This window comes from Oncorhynchus mykiss, chromosome 14 (genome assembly GCF_013265735.2).
Source record: "Oncorhynchus mykiss isolate Arlee chromosome 14, USDA_OmykA_1.1, whole genome shotgun sequence".
Lineage (NCBI taxonomy): Eukaryota > Metazoa > Chordata > Actinopteri > Salmoniformes > Salmonidae > Oncorhynchus > Oncorhynchus mykiss.
The window spans coordinates 38,844,380-38,865,492 of record NC_048578.1 but is presented as its reverse complement, the minus strand read 5'-3'; the positions used below and the strand labels follow the sequence as shown (position 1 = coordinate 38,865,492).

Genomic DNA, 21,113 nt, shown 5'->3' with positions numbered 1-21,113 from the left:
TATTTTTCTAACTCTCTTAATGAAGGAAGCAAATTAACATCCGGCAGTTAATGGGAATGAATAAACATTTAAAATACTTTTCTTATATTGGGAACGTCTTAGCTCTGCTTCGTCTACACTCTGTCCTCTCCAGTGACTGACATCTGACCTTTACTGTTAATTGGAACGATGCTGACAACCCAGAACTGGACAAATGTTTCAAGATAAAGATCCTATCAGTCCTCAACCTTCTCTGAACTGTATAATCCTCTCGGATGCCTCTGCTAGCCAAATCCATCTCCGTCCAGAGTGTTTTTCTCTCGCTCTCCTTTTTTAACGTCTTGTCCAAGTGGGCCAACCCCTGACACATGGGGCAACACCAAATTAAAATGTGACCTTTTTTTTTTATAGTTATTTTGCTTTGGGTTGGTGAATCTGAAGAAGTTCAGCGATGCAGAGTGACACCGCCGTCCTCCATGAGCCAATAGGTCCCCAGCTACCCACTCGTCTAGTTTAAATAAAGGTTAAATACAAATAAAATACTAGCTGGCTGCTGAGATGGACTTTAGTCAGTTGGTCCGAGAGGCACCACTTCACCCATAAATCATTGTCATATTCAGCCCCCCCCCCCCCCCCCCCTCATCCCCCTCTTCCCCCTGCCCCTCCTCATCATCCTCCTCCTCCCCCTCCTCATCATCTTCCTCCTCCTGCTCCTCATCATCCTCCTCCTCCTCCCCCTCCTCATCATCTTCCCCCTCCTCCTCCTGCTCCTCCTCTTCATCCCCCTACTCCCCCTCCCCTCCTCCTCCTCCTCATCCTCCTCTTCATCCCCCTCACCCTCCCCCTCCTCCTCTTCATCCCCAGATAAAAGGCCCACAGGCAGTGCCTCTGATCACATACTTTAGGTCACCGCTGACCAATGCCACTGCTAGAACCAACCAATCATGAATTCTCTTTCTCTCGCTCCAACCTTTCTACTACTCGGTACTAGGCACACAGGTACAATATACACGCACGATGTACTGTTTTAAAACCGTCTTAATGTTGTTCGGTAGTCCTCATGACTCAGGACCGTGGGAGTAGTGCCATGTTCCTACCGGCAGGCTGACTCTCTCTCTCCCCTGTCTGACTCCATCCTCTGTCTGAAGAAGCAGGATTGCTTTACTCAGTAGTTACTTTTGTCCTCGTCTGTCATGAAGGCTGGATGTGGTACATTAGCCATGGTGATTGTTCACCTTGGCTGCTGTTATGTGTGTTCACTGCACACACCTACCGTGTAGGTCAGCTGGCTAAGTCTGACTTTACCCTGTTGTGTAGGTCAGCTGGCTAAGTCTGACTTTACCCTGTTGTGTAGGTAGCTAAGTCTGACTTTACCCTGTTTTGTAGGTTAGCTAGCTAAGTCTGACTTTACCCTGTTTTGTAGGTTAGCTAGCTAAGTCTGACTTTACCCTGTTTTGTAGGTTAGCTAGCTAAGTCTGACTTTACCCTGTTTTGTAGGTAGCTAAGTCTGACTTTACCCTGTTGTGTAGGTAGCTAAGTCTGACTTTACCCTGTTTTGTAGGTTAGCTAGCTAAGTCTGACTTTACCCTGTTTTGTAGGTTAGCTAGCTAAGTCTGACTTTACCCTGTTTTGTAGGTTAGCTAGCTAAGTCTGACTTTACCCTGTTTTGTAGGTTAGCTAGCTAAGTCTGACTTTACCCTGCTGTGTAGGTTAAGGTTGTGGCACCCTATTCCCTATATAGGGCCCTGCTTTAGACCGGAGCACTATGGCCCTGGTAAAGTAATGCATTATAAAGGGGATAGAGAATAGGGTGGCATTTAGGACACATCCTTTGTCATCTTCTTTACAGCAGTGTTATGCTGTGTCATGCTGCCTCACCCAAATCCCCTGTCCTTCTGAAATCCACCAATGATATAACAGGTACACAACAACCAATGTGCACTTAGTAGAATGTTCCGGAGCCCTGCATCATAACAGAACAGGGACGCCGGGCACCCTGAAAGACCCTCTTTCACAATAACAAGCAGAACAAAAAAAAAAGAGAGAGAGAGAGGGGAGGGGGAAAAAAAGTCGAGCTTAAAATGAAAAATGTCCCAAATGAAATAGAGTTTAGCTGGAGGCTTACGTGTCCTGAGGTACTTTTAAGTCTTTCCTCATCATCCTCTGTTTTAGTTTTAAATAATCACTTTCAACCGGTGTCAATCATTGCGTGTTTATCGCGGTTGTTTTGGAACTGCTCGACTGGCTGGAGAAGGCGCGCACAAATGTCCGTCTTGACGGGGAGTTATTCAGGCTGCATGTAAACTTGGGGGATTTGTCTTCCTTCAAACGGCACCCTATTTTTCCATATAGTGCACTACTTTTGACCAGAGGACTGTTGGATTTAGGTCACTATATAGGGAACAAGGGTGCGATTTTGGACATGGAATGATATATCGAACCTCTTTACCCTGCGGAAATATCTGTTCTCTCATAACAAACAACCCTCTACTGTAATGTCACCACCACCTGTTGTAGAATATATATAAACTATATTAATATTGACTGCTATTGATGTAAAATATTACTAGGTCTTTAAGAGTTTATTCGGAAGATAACAGCTCTATAAATATTATTTTGTGGTGCCCCGACTCTAGTTAATTACATTTACATGATTAGCTCAATCAGGTAATATTAATTAGGGAGTAAGGATTTTATAGAATAGCATGTCATATCACTTAATCCGGCATAGCCAAAGACACGACATCACCATGCTGTGATATGATTGGAGGATTCTGTTAGAACTAGATCAACATGCTGATATGATTGGAAGATTCTGTTACACCTAGATCACCATGCCGTGATATGATTGGAGGATTCTGTTACACCTAGGTCACCATACTGATATGATTGGAGGATTCTGTTAGACCTAGATCACCATACCGTGATATGATTGGAGGATTCTGTTAGACCTAGATCACCATACCGTGATATGATTGGAGGATTCTGTTAGACCTAGATCACCAAGACAGACAGTTTGAAGAGGGACCATGTCATGTAATAAGCATCACTTATTTAAAACCTGTTCTCATATGGGGGTGGGGGGGTGGGGGGGAAATCAGACCGAATAAATTAATTGTAACCATTTTTATTTAAAAATATATGTTTTTAAGGAAGAAAAGTTTTGCCACATCTTATCCACTTTACAGATGTGGAATTGTACATTTCACAATACAAACGGGGAGCGAAGGCCATTAATTTGGCACAGAGGTTATCAGGAAGCTGCTAGAGGGGAGTGAGAGGGAAGGTGCCAGAGGGGAGTGAGAGGGAAGGTGCCAGAGGGGAGTGAGAGGGAAGGTGCCAGAGGGGAGTAAGAGGGAAGGTGCCAGAGGGGAGTGAGAGGGAAGGTGCCAGAGGGGAGTGAGATGGAAGGTGCCAGGGAAGGTGCCAGAGGGGAGTGAGAGGGAAGGTGCCAGAGGGGAGTGAGAGGGAAGGTGCCAGAGGGGAGTGAGAGGGAAGGTGCCAGAGGGGAGTGAGAGGGAAGGTGCCAGAGGGGAGTGAGAGGGAAGGTGCCAGAGGGGAGTGAGAGGGAAGGTGCCAGAGGGGAGTGAGAGGGAAGGTGCCAGAGGGGAGTGAGAGGGAAGGTGCCAGAGGGGAGTGAGAGGGAAGGTGCCAGAGGGGAGTGAGAGGGAAGGTGCCAGAGGGGAGTGAGAGGGAAGGTGCCAGAGGGAGTGAGAGGGAAGGTGCCAGAGGGGAGTGAGAGGGAAGGTGCCAGAGGGGAGTGAGATGGAAGGTGCCAGAGGGGAGTGAGAGGGAAGGTGCCAGAGGGAGTGAGATGGAAGGTGCCAGAGGGGAGTGAGATGGAAGGTGCCAGAGGGGAGTGAGAGGGAAGGTGCCAGAGGGGAGTGAGAGGGAAGGTGCCAGAGGGGAGTGAGAGGGAAGGTGCCAGAGGGGAGTGAGAGGGAAGGTGCCAGAGGGGAGTGAGAGGGAAGGTGCCAGAGGGGAGTGAGAGGGAAGGTGCCAGAGGGGAGTGAGAGGGAAGGTGCCAGAGGGGAGTGAGAGGGAAGGTGCCAGAGGGGAGTGAGAGGGAAGGTGCCAGAGGGAGTGAGAGCTTCAGAGTATGACAAGAAAACAACCCAAACATGTTTTATTTGACCGTCTGAATGCAAATGGATGCACATTTCTACAAATTGTGGCTTAATTTCAGTCACCATTTAACAAGCTGTAATCTTTAAGTGATGTCAAATGTATGCCAACACTTCTTTCCTTCCTTCCTCTGAAAAATATACTCCTATACACGGTCTCTCTTATCCATCCTGTCCGTCCGTGGGCCATTTCATTTAGAAATAAGGCTTCTGTTTTTATCTGAATGACATTGACTGAAGTCAGCTCGGACTGGTTTCTTGGAACATGCAAGACATTATGGGAAGGGACGACAGTAAAGCAGAGTAATTAGCCTTGATAGAAAAATATTAAAATCCAATATATTTTTTTCCAGAGACATCAAAATGGTAATGCATGACATGGCTTAGTTTGGGACCAACTACAACGGAACAACGACTCCTAAACCATTTGAGTTGTGTGACTGAAACATTATGCTGCTGTGTGGATGGATGTTTGGAACACCTGTTGCCTCCTGCTCTGCTCTGCTGTTAAGACCTAGTTCCTGCTCTGCTCTGCTGTTAAGACCTAGTTCCTGCTCTGCTCTGCTGTTAAGACACAGTTCCTGCTGGGCTCTGCTCTGCTGTTAAGACATAGTTCCTGCTGGGCTCTGCTCTGCTGTTAAGACCTAGTTCCTGCTCTGCTCTGCTGTTAAGACCTAGTTCCTGCTCTGCTCTGCTGTTAAGACCTAGTTCCTGCTCTGCTCTGCTGTTAAGACACAGTTCCTGCTGGGCTCTGCTCTGCTGTTAAGACATAGTTCCTGCTGGGCTCTGCTCTGCTGTTAAGACCTAGTTCCTACTCTGCTCTGCTGTTAATACCTAGTTCCTGCTCTGCTCTGCTGTTAAGACATAGTTCCTGCTGGGCTCTGCTCTGCTGTTAAGACATAGTTCCTGCTGGGCTCTGCTCTGCTGTTAAGACATAGTTCCTGCTGGGCTCTGCTCTGCTGTTAAGACCTAGTTCCTGCTGGGCTCTGCTCTGCTGTTAAGACCTAGTTCCTGCTGGGCTCTGCTCTGCTGTTAAGACCTAGTTCCTGCTGGGCTCTGCTCTGCTGTTAAGACCTAGTTCCTGCTCTTCTGTTAAGACCTAGTTCCTGCTCTGCTCTGCTGTTAAGACCTAGTTCCTGCTCTGCTCGTAAGATCTAGTTCCTGCTGGGCTCTGCTCTGCTCGTAAGATCTAGTTCCTGCTCTGCTCGTAAGATCTAGTTCCTGCTGGGCTCTGCTCTGCTCGTAAGATCTAGTTCCTGCTCTGCTCGTATGATCTAGTTCCTGCTCGGCTCTGCTCTGCTCGTAAGATCTAGTTCCTGCTCTGCTCGTAAGATCTAGTTCCTGCTCTGCTCGTATGATCTAGTTCCTGCTCTGCTCGTATGATCTAGTTCCTGCTCGGCTCTGCTCGTAAGATCTAGTTCCTGCTCGGCTCTGTGTACCAAATGGCTCCCTAGTCCCTGAAGACGTGTCCAAGGTAGTGAACTGTTAAGGGTATATGGAACCATTTGGGACATGTCCCCCTCTCCCCTCTCTCTCTTCTGTCCTGTAAAACACTGGCATGTTGTTCATGATCTGGTTTAATTTGACCAATAAGAAAGTACGCCTTTTTTCTCCCTCTTTGCTGGAAGTTGATGGTGTATAGGACTCCTAGTCAGACCACGTCACTGTTGACAGCGTATAGGACTCCTAGTCAGACCACGTCACTGTTGACAGTGTATAGGACTCCTAGTCAGACCACGTCACTGTTGACAGTGTACAGGACTCCTAGTCAGACCACGTCACTGTTGACAGTGTATAGGACTCCTAGTCAGACCACGTCACTGTTGACAGTGTATAGGACTCCTAGTCAGACCACGTCACTGTTGACAGTGTACAGGACTCCTAGTCAGACCACGTCACTGTTGACAGTGTGTAGGACTCCTAGTCAGACCACGTCACTGAGTATATAGGACTCCTAGTCAGACCACGTCACTGTTGACAGTGTGTAGGACTCATAGTCAGACCACGTCACTGTTGACAGTGTGTAGGACTGCATCCCAAATGGTATAATATTGCCTTTATTTTGCACTGCCTTTGGTTTTCGGCTCCTTCAGAAAACTGCCTGTTCCAACACCGATGACACTTCATAGCGCCCTCTTGGGGCCATCCTTCCTCTCCTCCTATCCCACCCCCAGTCACTTCAATCAAGAGTCTCTCTCTGTCTATTCTAAGGCATTTCCACATCTTTGTAGATGAAGGACTTCAAAACAGCCGTTCTCTTATCTAAAATAACTTTGCTAAAATCTGCACGACAAACCGGGAGTCTAGTTCTTAAACTGTCATAACTTTCTCTTTCACTTGCTTTATTTTTCTTTTGAGTTTTTCTAGGGGTGGACATTGCCAAGGTGATGTTTTACTCTCCCCTCTCCTCGTTGTTGTCCCAGCCCTAAAGGGATGTTTTCTCCTCTCCTCGTTGTTGTCCCAGCCCTAAAGGGATGTTTTCTCCTCTCCTCGTTGTTGTCCCAGCCCTAAAGGGATGTTTTCTCCTCTCCTCGTTGTTGTCCCAGCCCTAAAGGGATGTTTTCTCCTCTCCTCGTTGTTGTCCCAGCCCTAAAGGGATGTTTTCTCCCCTCCTCGTTGTTGTCCCAGCCCTAAAGGGATGTTTTCTCCTCTCCTCGTTGTTGTCCCAGCCCTAAAGGGATGTTTTCTCCTCTCCGCGTTGTTGTCCCAGCCCTAAAGGGATGTTTTCTCCTCTCCTCTCCTCGTTGTTGTCCCAGCCCTAAAGGGATGTTTTCTCCTCTCCTCGTTGTTGTCCCAGCCCTAAAGGGATGTTTTCTCCTCTCCTCGTTGTTGTCCCAGCCCTAAAGGGATGTTTTCTCCTCTCCTCGTTGTTGTCCCAGCTCTAAAGGGATGTTTTCTCCTCTCCTCATTGTTGTCCCAGCCCTAAAGGGATGTTTTCTCCTCTCCTCGTTGTTGTCCCAGCCCTAAAGGGATGTTTTCTCCTCTCCGCGTTGTTGTCCCAGCCCTAAAGGGATGTTTTCTCCTCTCCTCTCCTCGTTGTTGTCCCAGCCCTAAAGGGATGTTTTCTCCTCTCCTCGTTGTTGTCCCAGCCCTAAAGGGATGTTTTCTCCTCTCCTCGTTGTTGTCCCAGCCCTAAAGGGTTGTTTTCTCCTCTCCTCGTTGTTGTCCCAGCCCTAAAGGGATGTTTTCTCCTCTCCTCGTTGTTGTCCCAGCCCTAAAGGGATGTTTTCTCCTCTCCTCGTTGTTGTCCAAGCCCTAAAGGGATGTTTTATCCTCTCCTCGTTGTTGTCCCAGCCCTAAAGGGATGTTTTCTCCTCTCCTCGTTGTTGTCCCAGCCCTAAAGGGATGTTTTCTGCTCTCCTCTCCTCTCGTTGTTGTCCCAGCCCTAAAGGGATGTTTTCTCCTCTCCTCGTTGTTGTCCCAGCCCTAAAGGGATGTTTTCTCCTCTCCTCGTTGTTGTCCCAGCTCTAAAGGGATGTTTTCTCCTCTCCTCATTGTTGTCCCAGCCCTAAAGGGATGTTTTCTCCTCTCCTCGTTGTTGTCCCAGCCCTAAAGGGATGTTTTCTCCTCTCCGCGTTGTTGTCCCAGCCCTAAAGGGATGTTTTCTCCTCTCCTCTCCTCGTTGTTGTCCCAGCCCTAAAGGGATGTTTTCTCCTCTCCTCGTTGTTGTCCCAGCCCTAAAGGGATGTTTTCTCCTCTCCTCGTTGTTGTCCCAGCCCTAAAGGGTTGTTTTCTCCTCTCCTCGTTGTTGTCCCAGCCCTAAAGGGATGTTTTCTCCTCTCCTCGTTGTTGTCCCAGCCCTAAAGGGATGTTTTCTCCTCTCCTCGTTGTTGTCCAAGCCCTAAAGGGATGTTTTATCCTCTCCTCGTTGTTGTCCCAGCCCTAAAGGGATGTTTTCTCCTCTCCTCGTTGTTGTCACAGCCCTAAAGGGATGTTTTCTCCTCTCCTCGTTGTTGTCCCAGCCCTAAAGGGATGTTTTCTCCTCTCCTCGTTGTTGTCCCAGCCCTAAAGGGATGTTTTCTCCTCTCCTCGTTGTTGTCCCAGCCCTAAAGGGATGTTTTCTCCTCTCCTCGTTGTTGTCCCAGCCCTAAAGGGATGTTTTCTCCTCTCCTCGTTGTTGTCCCAGCCCTAAAGGGGATGTTTTCTCCTCTCCTCGTTGTTGTCCCAGCCCTAAAGGGATGTTTTCTCCTCTCCTCGTTGTTGTCCCAGCCCTAAAGGGATGTTTTCTCCTCTCCTCGTTGTTGTCCAAGCCCTAAAGGGATGTTTTATCCTCTCCTCGTTGTTGTCCCAGCCCTAAAGGGATGTTTTCTCCTCTCCTCGTTGTTGTCACAGCCCTAAAGGGATGTTTTCTCCTCTCCTCGTTGTTGTCCCAGCCCTAAAGGGATGTTTTCTCCTCTCCTCTCCTCGTTGTTGTTCCAGCCCTAAAGGGATGTTTTCTCCTCTCCTCGTTGTTGTCCCAGCCCTAAAGGGATGTTTTCTCCTCTCCTCGTTGTTGTCCCAGCCCTAAAGGGATGTTTTCTCGTCTCCTCGTTGTTGTCCCAGCCCTAAAGGGATGTTTTCTCCTCTCCTCGTTGTTGTCCCAGCCCTAAAGGGGATGTTTTCTCCTCTCCTCGTTGTTGTCCCAGCCCTAAAGGGATGTTTTCTCCTCTCCTCGTTGTTGTCCCAGCCCTAAAGGGATGTTTTCTCCTCTCCTCGTTGTTGTCCCAGCCCTAAAGGGATGTTTTCTCCTCTCCTCGTTGTTGTCCCAGCCCTAAAGGGATGTTTTCTCCTCTCCTCGTTGTTGTCCCAGCCCTAAAGGGATGTTTTCTCCTCTCCTCGTTGTTGTCCCAGCCCTAAAGGGTTGTTTTCTCCTCTCCGCGTTGTTGTCCCAGCCCTAAAGGGATGTTTTCTCCTCTCCTCGTTGTTGTCCCAGCCCTAAAGGGATGTTTTCTCCTCTCCTCGTTGTTGTCCCAGCCCTAAAGGGATGTTTTCTCCTCTCCTCTCCTCGTTGTTGTCCCAGCCCTAAAGGGATGTTTTCTCCTCTCCTCGTTGTTGTCCCAGCCCTAAAGGGATGTTTTCTCCTCTCCTCGTTGTTGTCCCAGCCCTAAAGGGATGTTTTCTCCTCTCCTCGTTGTTGTCCCAGCCCTAAAGGGATGTTTTCTCCTCTCCTCGTTGTTGTCCCAGCCCTAAAGGGATGTTTTCTCCTCTCCTCGTTGTTGTCCCAGCCCTAAGGGGATGTTTTCTCCTCTCCTCGTTGTCCCAGCCCTAAAGGGGATGTTTTCTCCTCTCCTCGTTGTTGTCCCAGCCCTAAAGGGATGTTTTCTCCTCTCCTCGTTGTTGTCCCAGCCCTAAAGGGATGTTTTCTCCTCTCCTCGTTGTTGTCCCAGCCCTAAAGGGATGTTTTCTCCTCTCCTCGTTGTTGTCCCAGCCCTAAAGGGATGTTTTCTCCTCTCCTCGTTGTTGTCCCAGCCCTAAAGGGATGTTTTCTCCTCTCCTCGTTGTTGTCCCAGCCCTAAAGGGTTGTTTTCTCCTCTCCGCGTTGTTGTCCCAGCCCTAAAGGGATGTTTTCTCCTCTCCTCGTTGTTGTCCCAGCCCTAAAGGGATGTTTTCTCCTCTCCTCGTTGTTGTCCCAGCCCTAAAGGGATGTTTTCTCCTCTCCTCGTTGTTGTCCCAGCCCCAAGGTGATGACACACTATCCTATATAGTGCACTATTTTAACCATAGGGCACTGGTCTAAACTGGTGCACTGTGTAAGTGATAGGGTGCAGTTTTGGGAGGCACAACTGCTCCCCCCCCACCACTCCCCTCAGTTTCTTAACCCCATAGAATAACATGACCTGTCCTGTTGGTCTTAACCCCATAGAATAACATGACCTGTCCTGTTGGTCTTAACCCCATAGAATAACATGACCTGTCCTGTTGGTCTTAACCCCATAGAATAACATGACCTGTCCTGTTGGTCTTAACCCCATAGAATAACATGACCTGTCCTGTTGGTCTCAACCCCATAGAATAACATGACCTGTCCTGTTGGTCTTAACCCCATAGAATAACATGACCTGTTGGTTTTAGCCCCATATAATAACATGACCTGCCTGGGGAAGAATGCTCATTCCCTTTTATAAGCCAAGACATGACCACCTGGTTGCCAGTCTATCCTCGTTTACCCCCCTCTACCCCCCCCACCTCTCCTTCCCTCCTCCTCATTCCCCCCACCTCTCCTTCCCCTCTCCCTGCCCCCTACCTTCCAAACAGAGCACAGAAAGACCTGCAGATGGAGGGGGAGAGAGGGGTGCTCCTTTCCCCTCTCCCTGCCCCCCTACCTTCCAAACAGAGCACAGAAAGACCTGCAGATGGAGGAGAGAAGGGTGCTCCTTTCCCCTCTCCCTGCCCCCCTACCTTCCAAACAGAGCACAGAAAGACCTGCAGATGGAGGGGGAGAGAGGGGAGCTGCAGTGGTGGCTGCTTTAGTCTGATGCTAATACACATCCTCTCTGTGCTGCATACCAATGTGTCCTGAACCTGCCTCTCACCCTCCTCTGCTTTAGCCCTGAGCCTGAGCCCTCGGCCCTGAGCCCTCGGCCCTGAGCCCTCGGCCCTGAGCCCTCGGCCCTGAGCCCTCGGCCCTGAGCCCTCGGCCCTGAGCCCCCTCTGTTTGCTGATCACAGGAGCAGCATTAATCCTCAGGGGAGATTCTCAAGAGTTTAACCCTCTCTTGTAAAACTCTATGTTTGCGTGCAGGCTAATTATCTAGAGTCAACGACACCCCTCTGTTTCTTTTTGTTTAGTAGTAGTCCCCCTCCTCTCCTTTCTACCTGTCCCCCCTCTCCTTTCTGCCTGTCCCCCCCCCCCTCCTTTATGCCTGTCCCCCCCTCTCCTTTCAGCCTGTCCCCCCCTCTCCTTTCAGCCTGTCCCCCCCCCTCCTTTCTGCCTGTCCCCCCCCTCCTTTCTGCCTGTCCCCCTCTCCTTTCTGCCTGTCCCTCCTCTCCTTTCTGCCTGTCCCCCCTCTCCTTTCTGCCTGTCCCCCCTCTCCTTTCTGCCTGTCCCCCCTCTCCTTTCTGCCTGTCCCCCCCTCTCCTTTCTGCCTGTCCCCCCCCCCTCCTTTCTGCCTGCCCCCCCTCTCCTTTCTGCCTGTCCCCCCCCCCCCTTTCTGCCTGCCCCCCCCCCCCCCCTCCTTTCTGCCTGTCCCCCCTCTCCTTTCTGCCTGTCCCCCCCTCTCCTTTCTGCCTGTCCCCCCCCTCCTTTCTGCCTGTCCCCCCCCTCCTTTCTGCCTGTCCCCCCCCCTCCTTTCTGCCTGTCCCCCCCCCCCCTCCTTTCTGCCTGTCCCCCCCCCCCCCTCCTTTCTGCCTGCCCCCCCCCCCCCCTCCTTTCTGCCTGCCCCCCCCTCCTTTCTGCCTGTCCCCCCCCTCCTTTCTGCCTGTCCCCCCCCCTTTCTGCCTGTCCCCCCCTCTCCTTTCTGCCTGTCCCCCCTCTCCTTTCTGCCTGTCCCCCCTCTCCTTTCTGCCTGTCCCCCCTCTCCTTTCTGCCTGTCCCCCCTCTCCTTTCTGCCTGTCCCCCCTCTCCTTTCTGCCTGTCCCCCCCCTCCTTTATGCCTGTCCCCCCCCCTCCTTTATGCCTGTCCCCCCCTTCTCCTTTCTGCCTGTCCCCCCCCTCCTTTATGCCTGTCCCCCCCCTCTCCTTTCAGCCTGTCCCCCCCCCCCTCTCCTTTCTGCCTGTCCCCCCCCCCCCCTCCTTTCTGCCTGTCCCCCCTCTCCTTTCTGCCTGTCCCCCCTCTCCTTTCTGCCTGTCCCCCCCTCTCCTTTCTGCCTGTCCCCCCCCCTCTCCTTTCTGCCTGTCCCCCCTCTCCTTTCTGCCTGTCCCCCCCTCTCCTTTCTGCCTGTCCCCCCCTCTCCTTTCTACCTGTCCCCCCCCCTCTCCTTTCTGCCTGTCCCCCCTCTCTTTTCTGCCCCCCCTCTCTTTTCTGCCCCCCCCCTCCTCTCCGCCCCCCCCCTCCTCTCCTTTCTGCCCCCCCTCCTCTCCTTTCTGCCCCCCCCTCCTCTCCTTTCTGCCCCCCCCTCCTCTCCTTTCTGCCCCCCCTCCTCTCCTTTCTTCCCCCCCCTCCTCTCCTTTCTGCCCCCCCTCCTCTCCTTTCTGCCCCCCCTCCTCTCCTTTCTGCCCCCCCTCCTCTCCTTTCTGCCCCCCCTCTCCTTTCTGCCCCTCCTCTCCTTTCTGCCCCCCCCCCCCTCTCCTTTCTGCCTGTCCCCCCCCCCCTCTCTTTCCAAGGAAGGGAAATGTCAGCCTGACAGTCTCTCACAAGAGCAGAATTGGCGGTATGGAGATAAATGCCCTAGTTGGCCGTGTTGAGTGAAGGATTATGTATGTTTGTACCGACTGTGTTTTTTTGCGTGGCCGACTGACTGGCAGCAGTAGCAAGCTAAATCTTTGCTTGGATCACTGGTGTGGGAGACAGAATATTACATGATTTTTTTTGCCTGTCCTTAATTGGTTCAATGTTGACGCTGTCAGAGCTGATTAGGGTCTGTGCTGTTCCACGGAGGCTTGGCTAGCTGGGAGCTCTAATACGACTGGGACTCCTCCTGGGACAAATGTATTTTCGGCGTAAGAGGGAGAGAGACTGCAGAGCAGAATGGGTTTTTTCATTGTTCGTCATTAATCTCTCTCTGTACTAGCTAGATATCTGATACTACCTCTCCGAAAAAAACACTTCTTCTACCTTGTGTGTCTGTTGGCTCCTGGTGAACTATCGCAGTAGAAAAAGGATAACCAGTTTCTGTCGGCGAGCATGCTGGTATCTGTCTACAGGTCGTTACACGAATCTCTTTTAATACTACAGTGTGGCTGATGATGGTAAAAGTGTTTGCATGGTCTGATACATCTCCACATGTCATAGATACTGTAGACGGTTTGGCTAAGCAGGTCCTGGGGCATGCTGGACATGAACCTCCCTACAGCTTTTAGATGTAATGGCTTGGCAATGGACTTCGTCGAATCAAATCAAGACAAAAAAAAGGCTAATGAGTGTTCACGGACCAGAATTGAAAAGTCCTGTTTGGATCCAGAGGGAGGAAATACACATTTATGGAACATAAATTGCAACCAAGTAAATGTTTTAGATTCAATTTTCCGTTGGAGATTTAATTCAGATTGTGACATAAATAAACATTTATTCAATATTCATAGTAAATTTACCAAAAAAAAAAAAATGAACAAATTGTGACCAAAAAAAGAAGCATTTAATTTAATAACCAACCCCTTTTTATATACTCGCTACTGTACCAACAAGTGTTTGTGATGGTGACAGACGGTGGCTACTGTGCATCTTTAAAAAAAACAACAACAAAACATTTCATCAAAATCAAATGTCCCCCTTGGAAATGATACGGACCGTGTACCTGTAGCCTTACCGTCTCGTGGTAAAGAGGGATTCGTCTCCAGACACCTGAAGATGTCATCTTCTTCTTCTCTCTGGTGCTGTGGAACATAGTGACTGATAGTAATGGGTTGACACATCTTGTCTACCAGGGTTTTTTTTCTTGTCTTCTTCCTGTGGAGACTGATTGCCCACAGCTATTTGATATGAACAATCTTTTCTTCCTGTGGAGACTGATTGCCCACAAGCTATCTGATATGAACAATCTTTTCTTCCTGTGGAGACTGATTGCCCACAGCTATCTGATATGAACAATCTTGCATTCATATAAAAATAAATGGTGACTATTCCTACTACATCATCATCATCAGTCTCTTCACTGTCCATTCCACCCACCAGTCATCAACTCTCCCACTCAATATACTAATCGCATTGATTTCTCAGAGCTAACGAGTAGAAAGTGTTTTGTTGTATAAACTGGGGGGCAAAAAACAAACCCTGTATTGTTTGGAATGGTCAACAGCCCATATGCTGCTCCAGGGGGAAATACATAGTTTATACTTCACACTCTTTGTAAGGCAGCTGTTGACACTTGCACTGCCCGTAGCCGTTGATGATAACCAGCGCTCCCTCCTCGTGGCTGGGCTCGTACTCGTTATAGGGTACCTGCGTGGCCAGGTCCGCCATTTGCTGCCGCTGCTGGGTCCTCATCTGGCGGCGGTTCTGCATGGCCGAGCACTGGCGTATCCTGCGCATGGTAGGAGGGCAGCACTTCCGCGAGATGAACACAACGAAAATGATGAGGAAGAAGGTAAACAGAAGGACCATCGTTCCGATGATCACCCTCTGGGTTAGGACCGTGTTGTCCGTCTCCGAGAAGTCCTCGGGGACTCCCCCTGCCGCTCCACTCCCGCCCTCCACCGTGGTTGCCAGGGCGGTGCGCGGCGCGGCGGTGGTTGTCGTTACGGTCGTAAAGCGCCCCAAATCCCCGTAGTAGCCCTGTGTGGGTGTCTGCTTCATTACTCCGAACAGAGAGCTGGTGACCTCCGCCGTCGTGCCTGTCGGCGAGTCCGTGACCATTGACATAGTGGTTGTGGTCAAGACGACAGGTGGCGGCATTGTAAAATTCAGACAAAGCTGGAATCCATAAACGGCGTCCAGTATCTCCTCGCCCTGGGCGTACTCGGGGGTGTGACACAGGATGGAGTGTTCCCACCTCCCCTTGAAGGTGCTAAGCCAAGTGGCCAGCGAGCAGATGCCTTTGGTACATTCCCAAAGGTTGCTGGACAGCCCCACGGTACCTAGAGACCGCCACATATCCAAGACCAGTGGGTCCAGGCTGCCTAACTTGTTGTTATCCAGTAGGAGGATCTTCAGGTTGGGCAGCGTCTCGAACACGTCCGGGGTCAGCACCCGGATCTCGTTCCCCGTGAGGTCCATCTTCTCCAGCGTGGTCCAGGTCCACTCCATACCGCAGGTCAGGTTGGAGATCTTGTTCCACTGCAGATAAAGGAACTGCAGAGCCACCAGACGGGGGAAATGAGCCAGATTGATCTTAGTCAGCTGGTTGTGTTCCAAGTGGAGTTCTCTGAGTTTAATGAGGCCAGCGAAGCCGTTCCGGGCCAGGCTTCGCAGCCGGTTGTTGGACAGACCCAGGTACTCAAGGCTACGGCAGTCCCAGAAGGCCCGGACGGGGGTGGTGCGCAGCGAATTGGAGCGCAGGTGGAGGATCTGCAGCTTGCGGAGACCATGGAACAGCTCAGGCTCCAGCACAGTCATCAGGTTGAAGGACAGATCTAAGATCTGTAGGTTGATGAGGTGGATGAAGGTTGTGTTTGGCAGCTTTGTGATCCGGTTGGAGCTCAGGTTGAGGTCTTTGAGTTTGTAGAGCCCCTGGAAGGCGTCCTCCTGCACCGTGGTGATCTGGTTGTGGTCCAGGTGGAGCCAGGTGAGCTGGGAGAAGCCATAGAACTGGTCCGGGCTCAGTTCAGCGACGCTGTTGTGGCGGAGCGATAACCCCAGGGCCCCCCTGTCAACGCCGTCCGGGGGCGCCTCCAGTCCTTGGGTGTCGCAGTAGAACTGCTGGTCTTCGCAACGGCATTTCTGGGGGCAGGTTGTGCATGACGCAGGAGACGGCAGGCACAGCAGCATGCTGAACACACACAGGCACAATGCCGTTGGTGCAGGTCCCACCAATGGCCACCTTGAATGGAAACCTGGGGGGTTTAAAGATAATAAAATCAACCAATGGGAGGGAAAGCTAATCTCTGCAGTACACATACTGCTGATCTGTGGTGGTAACACTTTTATTATCCTCGCTCTCGCGCTCTCTCGCTCTCTCTCTCTCTGCGAGTCTCTCTCTGTGAGTCTCTCTCTCTCTCTCTGTCTCTCTCGCGCTCTCTTGCTCTCTCTCGCTCTCTCTCATCTTTCTCTTGCTCTCTCTCCGTCTTCACCCCCCACCCCCTCAGTATTCCTGAATTTCACATATCATCGACCACGTAGCATCACTGCTGTGTACATGAACAGAAGTGTTCAGAGTTTACTTTGACGGTGGTCAAGGAAGGAAGGAAGGAAGGGAGATGAAGAACAACATGCCTGAGAGGATTCTGTTACATGTGAAGCTTCTGTATTAATACAGGAAGCAGTGATGTGGAGGACTTTTCTCCCTTCAGCTCGTTTTCCTCCCTTCAGCTCCTTTCCCTCCCTTCAGCTCCTTTCCCTCCCTTCAGCTCCTTTCCCTCCCTTCGGCTCCTTTCCCTCCCTTCGGCTCCTTTCCCTCCCTTCAGCTCCTTTCCCTCCCTTCAGCTCCTTTCCCTCCCTTCGGCTCCTTTCCCTCCCTTCGGCTCCTTTCCCTCCCTTCGGCTCCTTTCCCTCCCTTCGGCTCCTTTCCCTCCCTTCGGCTCCTTTCCCTCCCTTCGGCTCCTTTCCCTCCCTTTTGCGCTGACTTGTCGTAATTGATTCGACAAAGAACATCTGCAGGTTATTTTAAAAAAAATATATATTTAGTTTTTAATGAATGTTCTTTCCTCGTCTCTCTGCTTCTAGAATCGGTTTTGATTCAGTAGTTAAAAAAGAAAATGTGACTCAACATTCTTTAAGAATTTGCTTTAAAGGATGTGCCATACCAATGTCTATATATATATATATATATATATAATAATTTTATTTTATATATAATTATTTTTTTACTCTGTTATACAACATGTCAGTTGGTCGTTTAATGTAATCAGAAATCACGACTTGCCCCCCCCCCCCCCTCCCGTCCAAAGGAAAATGGAGTAGAGAGAGAAGAGGAGGATGACATTGGAAGGAAGTACACAATCCTTCAATACCCCTACTAGCTCTCAGCCCCCCCCCCCCCCCCCCCCCCCCTCCCCTTCCTTTTCACTCTGTTTCCTATTCAGGTCCAGACTCTCTGGATAAAAGAGGAGAACTTACCCATTCTTTTGTGCACGTCGGAGGCTGCATTCAACTGTCCTTTTCCACAGCGGACTCGCGAAGCAGCCAGACGCAACACGAGTCCAAAGGGAGGAAAGAAAAGCCCTTTTGAGTAGAAATCGCAAAAGGAACCGGGCTCTTCTCTTCCTGAAGTAACGAAGTGGCGGCGTTGCTCTTAAGCCCTCCCAATTGAAACAAAATCACAAATCCCATGTCGATGTTGTCGGTTTCTATTTGTTTACTCTTTCCTTGTGTCGTTTTAATCCCACGTTATCCAACAACAACAAAAAAAAGGGTGCATTTTCATTTTATCAATAGTTTATATCTTTTTTTAAGTTGATGATTTGTATCCAAAGCGCCCTGGCTGGGGAATGCAGCCACTCGCTGCTGTTCAACCCCCCCCCCCCCCCCCCCCTCTCCTTTTGTTTTGTTCCCTTCGTTCTCCTTCGTCTTCCACTGCAATGATGTCAGCTCAATTGGTTAATTGAGGATCAAATGGTGCCCCTCTTGGTTGGGGGGTGGGTCATTCCCTTAACCGTCCAGTCCCTAACTTGTTGATGGCAGGGAGACGCGGCAGGCAGGGAGCCGTTGGGTTAGTCGGTCCGTGGTGTGGTGGCAACACAGCCTACTGCAGCGATCAGAGTGCTGCTCTTCTCCTATAGGCTCTGGGCGTCCCGAGCAGCCAGCTAACGACGCAGGCAGGCAGTGGCAGAGAGAAACGACGAGCAGGAAAGCCAGGGATGTTATTCTGAGCTTTCGTTGTTGCAGCCACTCACCGCTACAGAGTGGTGGCAGCCTGGCGTCGATCATCAGTGCTGTTTCTCTCTCTCTCGCTTGCTCGCTCACTCGCTTTTCTGCCTTGCACACTTGCGCACAGCGTTCGAGCCTCATTCCTCCTCCCTCTCCGTCTTTTTTCCCCTTCTTGTCTTCCCTCGTTTCCTCTGACCAGCAGAATATTGATACCTCCAACGTGTTGCGGCAGCTTCCTGTTGGAACCAACCAGGACTAACTAAATCTTAACCATGTGTGTGTGTGTGTGTACTACACACGCTAGACATAAACTAAATAGAATTATTAAACGAATGGCTCTTATGAATCTCTGGACTCCTGGAGAAGGGAGGGAGGGAGGGAGGGGGAGAGAGAGAGAGAGAGATGGAGGGAGAGATGGAGGGAGGGAGGGAGGGGGAGAGAGAGAGAGAGATGGAGGGAGGGGGAGAGAGAGAGATGGAGGGAGGGAGGGAGAGATGGATGGAGGGAGGGAGGGAGAGATGGAGGGGGGGATGGAAGATCAGTAGAAGTATGGTACAAGGCTCCCTTGGTTGAACTGAGCAGGAGGTGGGTATGCTGTAGTCTGGAGAGGTGTAATACATCATCCTCATCTACCCAGAGGGCACTGCTTTCATTTAGAGGAAGGCTTGCTGACGTATGGGCAGCCGCTCTGTGCTTCAATTAGAACGGTTTGGAACGGACAGGGGCCGAATTCCCGCCACCTGTAGTTTTTGGTGTTGGGCTGAGAAGTGGATTTTGATTTGTGGCTTGCTTTGAAAAGGGGAGGTCCTGGCTCCATTCAGCACTTTGGAAGGAGGGATCCACGTTACCAGAGACCTGTTGTCTCGCTCTCTCTTTCTCGCTCCCTCCCCCCTCACTCTTTCTCTCTCCCCCATCACTCTTTCTCTCTCTGCCTCTCTCTGCCTCTCTCTCTCTCTCTCTCTCTCTCTCTCTCTCTCTCTCTCTCTCTCTCTCTCTCTCTCTCTCTCTCTCTCTCTCTCTCTCTCTCTCTCTCTCTCTCTCTCTCTCTCTCTTTCTCTCTTTCTCTTTCTCTCTCTCTCTCTCTCTCTCTCTCTCTCTCTCTCTCTCTCTCTCTCTCTCTCTCTCTCTCTCTCTCTCTCTCTCTCTCTCTCTCTCTCTCTCTCTCTCTTTCTCTCTTTCTCTCTTTCTCTCTTTCTCTCTTTCTCTCTTTCTCTCTTTCTCTCTTTCTCTCTTTCTCTCTTTCTCTCTTTCTCTCTTTCTCTCTTTCTCTCTTTCTCTCTTTCTCTCTTTCTCTCTTTCTCTCTCTTTCTCTCTCTTTCTCTCTCTTTCTCTCTCTTTCTCTCTCTTTCTCTCTCTTTCTCTCTCTCTCTTTCTCTCTCTCTCTCTCTCTGCCTCTCTCTCTCTCTGCCTCTCTCTCTCTCTGCCTCTCTCTCTCTCTGTCTCTCTCTCTGTCTCTCTCTCTCTCTCTCTCTGTCTCTCTCTCTCTCTCTCTCTGTCTCTCTCTCTCTCTCTCTCTGTCTCTCTCTCTCTCTCTCTCTGTCTCTCTGCCTCCCTCTTTCCCCCCCCCCCCTCCCCCCCTGTCTCTCTTTCTCCCTCCCCCCCTCTCTCTCTTTCTCCCTCCTCTCTCTCTTTCTCCCTCCCCCCCTCTCTCTCTTTCTCCCTCCCCCCTCTCTCTCTTTCTCTCTCTCTGTAATGTTAGATGTAATGGTGTGTTCAGACTGGACCACCCGGGGGATTAGACAATAGAAAAAGATCAGCAAACATGTTTTTATTCACCTGTGGCTCCCCTGCCCTCTCCCTTCTCCCCCCATCTCTTTTCATCTCTTTTCTTACTGGGGGAGGTATAGTTGAGATGCTGTTCCATCCCTTCTCCTCTCCTCCCTCCCATCCCTTCTCCTCTCCTCCCATCCCTTCTCCTCTCCTCCCATCCCTTCTCCTCCCTCCCATCCCTTCTCTTCTCCTCCCTCCCATCCCTTCTCTTCTCCTCCCTCCCATCCCTTCTCTTCTCCTCCCTCCCATCCCTTCTCTTCTCCTCCCTCCCATCCCTTCTCCTCTCCTCCCTCCCATCCCCATCATCCATCCCTTCTCCTCTCCTCCCTCCCATCCCTTCTCCTCTCCTCCCTCCCCATCCATCCCTCCTCTGCCTCTCCTCTGTGGGGGAGGTTCTCTTAACATGGGTCTCCTCTCCAGTGTTCTAGATGCCAACCTGTTAGCTCAATGGTGTTTTACCTTGTGTGTGTGATACTTCAACTGGATTTGTTTTGACTATAGTGAGTGGTTCCCAGCCAGCCTACCCCATCCCTCTCTCTCCCACCGGCCAGCCAATCCCCCTCTATCCCACCGGCCAGCCAGCCGGCCCCTCTATCCCACCGGCCAGCCAGCCGGCCCACCCCCATTCCCCTCTATCCCGCCAGCCAGCTAGATTTAGTTGTTAGCATAACATTTGGCCGTCTGGCTTGTTTGCTAACGTCTTAATTGTTAGCATAACATTTGGCTGTCTAGCCTGTTTGCTAACGTCTTAATTGTTAGCATAACATTTGGCTGTCTAGCCTGTTTGCTAACGTCTTAATTGTTAGCATAACATTTGGCTGTCTAGCCTGTTTGCTAACGTCTTAATTGTTAGCATAACATTTGGCTGTCTAGCCTGTTTGCTAACGTCTTAATTGTTAGCATAGCATTGGAACGGTCTGCTTATCTTGGTTGTGATTGGATGCTGTTGACGAGCCAGCCAGCTCCAGTTCAGTTCCTCACACTCACCCCCATTCCCCTCTATCCCGCCAGCCAGCTAGCTAGATTTAGTTGTTAGCATAACATTTGGCTGTCTGGCTTGTTTGCTAACGTCTTAATTGTTAGCATAACATTTGGCTGTCTAGCCTGTTTGCTAACGTCTTAATTGTTAGCATAACATTTGGCTGTCTAGCCTGTTTGCTAACGTCTTAATTGTTAGCATAACATTTGGCTGTCTAGCCTGTTTGCTAACGTCTTAATTGTTAGCATAACATTTGGCTGTCTAGCCTGTTTGCTAACGTCTTAATTGTTAGCATAGCATTGGAACGGTCTGCTTATCTTGGTTGTGATTGGATGCTGTTGACGAGCCAGCCAGCTCCAGTTCAGTTCCTCACACTCAGTATATTTTGAGTTGTATTATTAACAAGCTGCTGTCCAGTACTACGACTATCTTTTAATGAGGACTTGATCCCTCCCTCTCTCTCTGGGGATGTGTCCCAAATGGCAGCCTATTCCCTACGTAGTGCACTTGGTTTGACCAGAGCCCCTATGGGTTCCCGTTCCGGCTGCTTTTACTCGTTCTAATTACACGACACGTTGAGGTCATTTCTCCTTTTCAAATTCAACCCAATCAAATTGTATTGTATTGGTCACATGCACCGAATACAACAGGTGTGTAGGTAGACCTTATCGTAAAAATTCGGCCCGCCTTTTCCTGTAGTCCACGATCAGCTCCTTTTGTTTTG

At 50.4% G+C, this 21,113-nt stretch overlaps 2 protein-coding genes across 6 annotated transcripts in view; one reads left to right on the top strand and one right to left on the bottom strand.

Moving 5' to 3' along the window:
• The window catches only part of LOC110489233 (catenin alpha-1), a 224,576-nt gene that overhangs the window by 103,173 nt on the left and 100,290 nt on the right, over window positions 1–21,113 (top strand). The gene's annotated exons all lie outside the window — the stretch shown is intronic.
• Window positions 13,184–17,947, bottom strand: LOC110489232 (leucine-rich repeat transmembrane neuronal protein 2-like). The gene is made up of 2 exons (XM_036943523.1): window positions 16,891–17,947; window positions 13,184–15,668 (listed from the first exon to the last, which is right to left on the bottom strand). Exons 1-2 carry the CDS (start codon window positions 16,892–16,894, stop codon window positions 14,008–14,010), a joined length of 1,665 nt encoding a protein of 554 aa, XP_036799418.1. The 5' UTR covers window positions 16,895–17,947; the 3' UTR covers window positions 13,184–14,007.